The 9,612-nt window shown below is 37.2% G+C and overlaps 1 protein-coding gene across 1 annotated transcript; it reads right to left on the bottom strand.

The window, feature by feature from the left end:
- Window positions 1–2,091: 2,091 nt before the first annotated feature.
- LOC149567500 (putative pectinesterase/pectinesterase inhibitor 61) lies at window positions 2,092–8,433 on the bottom strand. Its single transcript, XM_089820712.1, has 2 exons — window positions 7,363–8,433; window positions 2,092–2,999 (listed from the first exon to the last, which is right to left on the bottom strand). The coding sequence occupies exons 1-2, from the start codon at window positions 8,318–8,320 to the stop codon at window positions 2,311–2,313; spliced, it is 1,647 nt and encodes a 548-aa protein (XP_089676838.1). The 5' UTR covers window positions 8,321–8,433; the 3' UTR covers window positions 2,092–2,310.
- Between the last annotated feature and the right edge of the window lie 1,179 nt (window positions 8,434–9,612).

Consider the following 9,612-nt stretch of genomic DNA (forward strand, 5'->3'; position numbering starts at 1 on the left):
CTCATGACAAAATTTCTTACTACAAAATGCAAACTCTTACTGCTGTATGACACCAAACTATTCATAATATCAAAAACAAAATCTAATAAAAGATACCAGGTATACCTGAAGCTGCAATTTCTCCACAATACACCAAATAGAACAACACCATTATCAATATTGCCAGCAGTAAAACTTCTACAGAAAAAAAATTACGGAGGCCCAAAAAAACGTTTTTTTTATGATGAAAATTCCTGGACGTTGCTTTCAAACCCATCTTACAAACTTTTGAAAGAGTCCCAATAGTCATGGGTTCAACCCCAGAAACACCCGTTTAAACCAATTGCACTATGTGCTCTTTGTTTCTTATTCTCTCTAACCATAATAGTAGTTATAATTACAAATTAGCTGTAACATATGACCACTCCAATTTTTCCTTAGGTATACAGTAAGCAACATCTAGACCTACTTACAAAGTTTTTAACAAAGAGTTGTATTGCAGTGGCGAACCATCATTTGCTTCTGAATTCTTCACATCATCTAGGACACCCCATGCAATCACCTTTAGTCATTTTCCAGCAATTCTTACGAGCCACCTTTTCTCTTTGTTGACTTATCTATAGAACTCCTTATGCTTCATCTGCACAGATGTAATGTCCCCAATATTATTAAATAATAATATCTTGTTATGTGGTCGAGAATCAATGTTTTTAATCTCTCGGACCTACTCTTTATTTTTGTTTAGTACTTCGAGGCTTATTGCTATTTTCTAATCCTTTGGGAAGTTTCCTTGAAGCCCTTTATAAGGCTTTCTTGTAGGTTTGTTTTAGGCATGCTATTTGGATTATTTTCTTCGTACTGCGAATTCTTGTTGGAGTTCTCTATTGTTCATTATTTCGGAAGTGAAAGAACTTCCCTACTTGACTTTTCGATTTCGGTGGGATTCAACCTTCACACTATTCCATCACTTATAATATTTTGTTCGGATCTGACAAATCAAAGCACCATCTTTGTCTGTGAGTATTGATTGGAAAATATTGATATTCAATATCTATTCATGTTTGGCATTTATTTGATGGAGTTGTGTTATAATATTATTTGCATATAAGTTTGTACGCTCTTTCCAATTTCTATAAAATACTGGACGTACTCCTCCATCTATACTCCTTCCTCCATCCATACTCCTCCCTCCATCCGTACTCCCTCCAATCGCACTCCTCCCTCCATCTGTACTCCCAACTCCATCTGTCGTACTACCTCCCTCCATTCGTACTCCCCCCTCCATCTGTCATACTACCCTCCATTCGTACACTACCATCCACCAACTTCCATCTACCACCTTACTTCCAACTTCTATTTTACAACTTCCATCTTCCAACTTCCATCTTCCACCTGCCATCTTCCATCCATCATCTTCCATCTGCAAACTTTCATTTGCCATCTTCCAACACAATCTTCCATCCTCCCAAATTCGCGTACAACATTCCATTCCTCTGTACGGGCATATCCAACCATACGGATTAAACATTTTCCCCTTCAGACTTAGACAAACATTAAGGTTCAGAAAAGGAACATTACAACAGAGTTATCTCCTCATTAGTTTTGAGTTATTCTCATACCATTCAAGGAAGTCAATACTAAATTCCTTTCATCTTTGTGCAACATTCCGTACTGCAAGCCTTGCACCATATGGTGATGATTCATCTCTGTCAGCTTTGACCTTCATGCCACCAGTAATGCAAGCAAGTCTTTCCAAACAAATCAGTTATATGCACAAACGTATCATTAGTGAAGCAAATATGTGGGCTACAGCTAATAAATGTTCTCCTTCGCTAACTGAGTAACATTTTCCTCAACTTCTATGGCCTTTTATTGAGATATGTTAAGTTCTTCGAAGCATCGATTTGAGAATTCTGAGTGTCTGCTGTAACTCTGTTGCTTCTTGGCCTTCCAATTTTATTTTACTTTTTATTTTATTTTTGAATGCAACAAAAGTGAATACCACTTCATCTACCATGCATCATGTTGCACTGCTCTGTTCTTTTAAGATAGAAAATCTAACTGGCTCTAATAGCAATTGAGAGATTTTAGTTCAAAAGTAAAAACAGCAGATTAAAATTAAATAAGACAAGTGTACCATATTTATCGTGGTTCACCACAAATGTGGCTACATCCACACTGAGAATAGAGCAAATATTTTATTCAGTCAGTGCAGCTTACATGTATAGAAGTTTGCCCTTATAATTATACAATACTCTTCAATAGAAGATGAAGAGTGGACTTCACATCCAACAAATGGAACTGCCTTTACAAATCTACAGCAATTCAGCCCTATGTGATCAAATCTTGATCAAAAGGAATTCCACTAGAAGGCAACCAAGCAGTTCCGGAAATAAAATTATCAACAGTGAAAAAATTGACATCCTCTGCCCTTTTAAGAACTCGAACACCTCCCCATCCAACTCGCTTATGCACATTTGAGCTGGGTCCACTGTTCATATATTCCCCAAAATACACCCTTTCCAGTCCATAATCTCCCGACCACTCCAGCCAGCCTGCTGGGTGGATGATGTCGCCAAAGAAACTTTGAATGAAAACTGTCCGTGAGAATAATTTCCATGGCCTTCCTAGATAAGTGGATCTGACTGGAACAAGATTTGTTGAGGCCACAATGGTGCACTTTTGAATGGAAATGCCGGTGTTCTGGTTGGGGTCATTTCTACCCTGAGCAGTAATGGTGTTAGTCTGATTGGCCATGGGTGCCCTTACAATAATGGTACAGTTCTGGAAAATGGCAGCTGCATTGCCCAAGATGAAGTCTACAGCTCCATAGATATTACACTCTCTGTAGAACTGGCGAAGGGAGTGAACATATAAGGTGTTCTGGAATCCGACAAAGCTGCAGCGGTAAAAGGCTGAAAGATCAGCTCCCACCCGGAGAGCCACAGCTTGATTCTTGTGCAGTCCTGCAAAGTTGGCGAAGGTCATATCTCGAGCAATAAATCCTTTGCCAGATGCAGCTGCATTTGCCATCAAATTAAAGTGTGTTAGTACCTATCTGTCTTAAGCAAAAACAATTTAAAATTCAACATGTTTTGTGTTACTTTTACGCTATAACAAATTTATCAGGAAATATAATATAAATACAAAGCTATTTGAATAGAACGCTATTTATTATCCATAATCTTGGGTTATATGCGAAAGAAATGGTAAAAAATTGTTCTTCTAATAATATATTTGCTTCTGGATTTGATTGTGTGGAGATTTTTACCATCAACGTTTCGAATCACACTACGTGATCCATCATCAGGATGAAAAGAGAGCAAGAGATGCAAAACAAAATATCAGAATTTTGTTTTGCATCTCTTTTCATCTTGTTGATGGATCACGTAGTGTGATTCGAAACGTTGATGGTAAAAATCTCTACACAATCAAATCTAGAAACAAATATATTATGCAATGGATTGTGGAAATCTGATCTCTTTAAATTGTTCTTCTTTCACCACCCAGGAATAAGTTAAATCAAAATAAGGAATAGAAATTAACCTATTTCGAATCTCCAACCATAAACCATAATTCAGAACACTCTTGAATCATTGATAAAGAACATAAATTATAATTATAATAGAAACCCCAAACATGTACTGCACAACACTGGAGCTTATCAATCTACCAATACGTTTTGCATCTGCGTGCAATCACGAAGATGCTCCAGCATACTGGAAATACAAGAAAACCATAATAAATTCTTCACTTCTTGCTACTCACAAACTCGAATGTCAGATGTCTAATGGAGCACAGAATTACTAAAGAGAACTGAACTTACAAAGAAATGATCCAAAACCTCCACGTAATCGAGTACAATAAGTACAAAATGAAAACGGTTTTATTGAAGAAATTATCTAAAAAATCGGGCATAAAGGTGAAAAAGGGAATCAAACTTATTAAAGAAATGATCATTCTAGTTACGGGAAAAATGTCGTAAACTGATAACTGTGCAATAGTGCACAATTGATACAAAGGTCTCGTACTGCCCACTACTAAGTTACCAGATTCTCTCTCGCAACTTTCAGAGTCTGGTTCAATTCTGTACAAAGTCTGGTCCTTGTCAAATTTTCTCCAAATTCTCTTGCAGAGCTATGAATTTGCTGTAAATTCTGTCACAGGAATCTAGGCAGAATTTGTAGTGAATTTTGAAGAATTTGTTGTCTAGACCTGGGCTGAATTCGGTCTTGGGACTTTTCTTTAGACATTTTTATGTGTTTTTTTAACCTCTCGACCCTATCGTGACCACTAAAAAGACCAAAAGAGATGTTTATACGTCATTTATGCATTTGTGGATGAAAATGAAAAATCACTTATAAAGGAAATCCAAATTGACAAAAGATGACGTCTAAATTATGATCATAGAAGAATGTCTTTAAAAAGATGCTACATATTTTTTGAAAAACATGTGTTTGTAGAGATGAACCCAAAATGAATCCGAACTTAAGTCCAAAAAAACTTAGATGAATTTCAAAACTGATTCTTGAACCCGCATCCGTACTGGAATCCGAACCTACAACTTAGGCCCACTGCCTGAGATTTTTAATCCGCTAAACCATAGCACAACATTAGTAAACCAGCCCTCTTCTTACTGACCTTTCTGACTATTTCTTTTGCAAGTTGAGAGTTTTGATTCCCTTTAGTTTAACGTGCATGCAAATAACTCGTGAACTAGTTCACAAAGAACAGTTTCATAGGTGAATATTTCTACCATTACTCTCGTGAAAGTTGTATAGTCCATGTTTCTCTCATGTAGCTTCTATCCGAGAGCATGCGAAGGTTCAGTGGGAAGATATTCAAAGTAAATAGTTCTCTCTCACATGAGAATAAATTCGGTGCAATTAGTCGACTTTGTTGGAGTAATTACGAAGGAGAAGATGACCAGTTTGGGTATTCATCTTTGGCACGAGGCTTGGATAGTATCAACAATGCATACAACTTGCTTGGATCAATCTTCAACACACAAGGACCAAGGAAAAAAGGGCCCTTAGACAGATGTCGACAGATGACTACAGAGGTGGATGAGTCAAAATCTGAGTATTCACGTGAGTGCCAAAGCAAGTGCTGTTAAAAGAAATCTGGGAACCTGCTATAGAGAGTGAGGCCAAGGTCATGAAGAGACAGGATCACAGGATCCCTCTGCAAATTTCTGTTTTTCCAATGATCGATTGCTACTCACGCAGATTAAGATGGCAAAGTCTGAGTTAAGCTGTGAATAAATTCTTTAGTAAGTAGCAGGCACTGGTGTTTTTAGGCATAGGTGATCGTTATACCCTGAAGACCATTCCTGATCACAGGAGGAATTACTATAGCTCTGAAAATGGTAACCAAAATTCTAACTACAAATGCCTGGCAAGAGTATTTACCCTACTCAATGAGACATTATTTTGAAGGTAAGAGCTTAGTTTATGAGGAATTACAGCTTTTTCAAGGAGCCTATATTTTCAATCTTGGAGAAAAATTGAACACGTGATATTTTTTCCCATATCCCAAGGTTAATAAGATATGCTCTTTTAAATAAATCTTCGCCGTGTGGTCTCCTATTGTCATGAAATGAGTAATTGTCTCCATAGGATAGGAGAGATTTCCTAGAAAATCGTGTCCTGTGGATCTCCAATTATGTTGACAGATCCTCTTTATATCGAATGACAACCAGGGCCCTCAATAACACCACATGGAACACACTTGCGTTCCTCGGTCCCATATAGCATAGTGCTAGATCTAGGCTCTACTGCTGTGACCCATGAGACAGTTGCAACTTACCAACAAGGCCTCTTTAAGTGTTGTGGACTAGTTGAGAAGCAATGTAACTCTCAAGAAGTCTAAACCGTTCACTCTCCATCGGTCTGATCCACGGCTACTTCAATCAAGACTTTTAACGTATCTACTAGTAATTCTGTGCCATGAAGAAGAAAGAGCCTCCTCACCCTAAGCTAAGACCTTCGTATTATTACGGGCATTCTTCTTAGCAAATGAAGTTATCTGTTGCCAGATTAAAGCTTGTTAATAACAGATGAAGTTATTTTAGGATCAGATGTCTGCACAATGATAAGTTTGGAAACTGCCTTATATTTGAGAACTTTTGGTATGGGCAGACTCTTGAACAGGATTCTTACTTCTATAACTGTGGAACTTAGTAGCAGAGGTGGGGCACAAAACTGGTTAGACAACCTAAATGAAGCTCTCTTGGATTGCTATAACTGGTTTCTGGATACATTAAGTGCACTATTTTTATGTATCTATCTCATCTTTGCCAACTTCTTCATCCATAAGAAATGAGGAGTAATGTTTATAGAGATCAAGAGGTATACAAATCATTAAAGAATACTTCACATCCAATTCCCTAACGAACAGATATGCATGTTGCTGTTTATAGAACAAGATCTATTATAGAATGTGTGCAGAACAGCATCTATGAAAGACGAAAACTCCAGTCCAGAAAATGGAGGAAATGCTTTATTTTATTTGAAAACTCTCATTTAACAAATTTGAAGAGTTGAAGCGAGCCGCCAGAAAGAAAGACCACAATAGTTCAGACCTACATTTCATCAATTAATAGCGCGCTTTATATGGTTTAGGAAACAGGAATGAAACCCACAATAATCTTTCATAAAGCTAAATTAGGTAAGAAGGTTGAAAAATAAACAAAGAAAGCTCTCTCGGACTACTGCTATTATTGGCTTCTGGCTGCATTGAGTGTTCTATTTTTATGCGTCCATCTCATATTCGCCAATTGCTTCATTAATAAGAAAGAAGAAAGTAACATTTAAAGAAATTAAGGGGTATCCACAGCACTTCCTGTCCAATTATATAAATATAACAAGCGGAGCTCCCCAGAAAAAAAGACCGCAAATGTTCAGACCTACATTTCTTCAATTAATCACACCTTCTAAGGTTTAGAAAACAGGAATAAAATCTACAAGAAACTTTGATACGGCTAGATTAGGAAAGAAGACTTAAAAATAAACCAAATCAAAGCTCCCTTCTACTATTGCTGGCTTCTGGCAGCATTGAGTGAACTTTATTAAGTATCTATCTCATCTTTGATAATTGCTTCATCTATAAGATAGAAGAAAGTAAAGTTCATAGAGATCAAGAGGTATCCTAATATCATTAAACAATACTTGCTGTACAATTCTATAACAAGCTTTTAGAATTGATATGCATGTTGCTGTTTACAGAACATGGATCTGAAAATATTCTACAACGAGTGCAGAACTGTAACTATGGAAGATGAATGCCCCGCGGTCAAGAAAATGAAAAAACATGCTTAACATTATTTTAACAATAATCTTTCCTGCAGCTAAATTGGAAGAAAGAGAAGAGTTAAAAATATACCAAAGGTTGCAGAGGCGAAGGTTGTCGAGCCGTCCTCGACATTCTTGCTGGATGAAACAATGGTCCGCTCTTGCCCATCACCAACAAACATCACATTCGTCTGCTCCTTGTGGAGATGCACATTTTCTTCATAGACTCCAGCTTTAACATAAACAATATACCGCTCACTGCTATGAGAGGGCACGTGCCTAAGAGCCTCTCGGATGGTCTTGTACTGCCCGCTGCCGTCCTGAGCCACAGTTGCATTCACATGCAATGCCAAAGCAGGCACTTGCAACAGCCTCCGATCGGTCCGGGACATCCATGGAGGAAAAGGAGCCCCATGGGGAAAATTAGGGTTATTTAACAGAGGACGCCGGGGGCGAAACCTACCATTATCGGGGAAGAAGATCTGGAACGTGGCGAGAGCATTGCTGATACTTTTAGACAAAGACTGGCAATGATCCTCCACAAAAGCCATCACTTCCCCCGTCGTCTCTCTGAAACCATCCAGGCATGTCTCCACATCCGTCAGAGCTGCGCTCAGCCATGTCTTCACATTTGAGATCTGGGCCTTGGAGAGATTCATGTCCAAGCCGCCTGCTTCTCCCATCGATCTGTTGAGGTGTTCCATAGCTTCGAAATAAAGCGCAATGCAATCGTCGAAAGCCCCGATTTCTGGAAGCGTGGGGGCTGCTTTCAAAGTCACGCTGTACGTTTCTTGAGCTAGATCCAAGCTCGCATTCAGAGTAATTTGAGCGAAATTCTTGGTGTTCACTCCTTTGCCGCCATGATAAGGTTGCAATGTCGAAATGCAGATCTCTGGGTATGGTGTCTTCTTGCAGGTAGAGTCGATGAACTCGGCTCTCCCGCCATTGTGGAAAATCACAATGCCCAACCAGGCAGCAACAGACATTGTGATTATGGCTGCAGACAATACCAACACGAACTTGCCTGCTGAACAACTACCGAACCTCATTGTGAAACACAGGTAAATTGAGCACAAATCAAATCGATTCCAGTAAACTTTTAATTGCTTTCAAAATGCTTCCAAATTTGCTTTCAGTAACTTCTAATTGCTTACAAATCGCTTTCAATAACTTTTTAAAATGTGAAATAGCTTTGGGAGTTTGAACAGAGCGCGGGAGCCCCCTTATATAGGGAATTCCTGAGAGGGTCGAGATCAGATTCAGATAAAACAAATGAAGATTCAAGATTCAGATAATTCGACATTCAAGATCAGAAAATAATTATTAACATGTATTATTGAAAATAAATGAAAGAAGTGTTTGATCTAATTATTGGTATTCTATAAAAATGAATGAATAAAGTTAAGTAGTGTATATAAATTTGTACTATTGTTGTGGTAAAGTGTTCTATTTTCACAATGGAATTGTGTAATTCCTACAACAAATTCTGATTATAGAATTTAATTATTCAATTAAAAAATGTTAATCTAAGAATAAGATAGCATGTAACCTCATAAATGTGATTCAAAATTCATATGAAAGCTTCCTCAATATTTGTTGAATCTAGTGTTAATGTTTCCATAAACAATAGGCCTTCCTCTTTTGTAAAAATTTAACATCTTCAAAAAGTAAGTTCTTAAGTACATCTAACATATTTCCTACAACCATCACCACAATTGAAGAGTCGGACTGAGAATGATGTCTCATCCACTTTAGGTATCTCTCAACATTTGATAGGTCATAACTCAAGTAATGTCATACAGTATAAGAGTATCTATCAAATCTAGATTCAAGATTCAAGATTCAAGATTAAAGGTTTAGATAATTCAACATTCAAGGTCAAGAAAATAGCTATTAATATTAATTGTTGAAAAAAAACAAAGTGGGAAATATTTTATATTAACTAATCAGTTGGACTAGATTTAAATTATATTCAATTTAGGTTTAATTAAATTATATAATTTCGTCATTATTTTATATTTAGAGAATGATAAGCAGTGTTGTTAGGGTTTGACAGATCCAAAACAATATAAGAATAAACAGTTATATGTAGAAACAAAAGAAGAAAATGAAACAAACACAGATAACACAGAGATTTAACATGGTTCACCCAAAACCTAGGCTACGTCCACCTACATAGCCCTCAACCTTTCTTTTATCTACCAAAAAAATGTACACCATCATTACAATTCATTATACATCTCAGCCTCTCATAACAACATTTTAAGGCAACCTCTAAAATCAACCAATTTAGGGTTTTTACAATTTTAGTGACCACAACATCAATACCCACTACATGATC

This window comes from Cupressus sempervirens, chromosome 3 (assembly GCF_028749045.1).
Source record: "Cupressus sempervirens isolate cs-2001-9-10 chromosome 3, ASM2874904v1, whole genome shotgun sequence".
NCBI lineage: Eukaryota > Viridiplantae > Streptophyta > Pinopsida > Cupressales > Cupressaceae > Cupressus > Cupressus sempervirens.

Bases quoted from the DNA above. Each gene is read 5' to 3' on its own strand.
- LOC149567500 (XM_089820712.1), bottom strand. From the start codon at position 8,320: ATGAGGTTCGGTAGTTGTTCAGCAGGCAAGTTCGTGTTGGTATTGTCT. The intron at 3,000-7,362 runs GTATATTTTTAA...TGGCAAATGCAG, and splicing joins CTTCGCCTCTGCAACCTTTG to CTGCATCTGGCAAAGGATTT.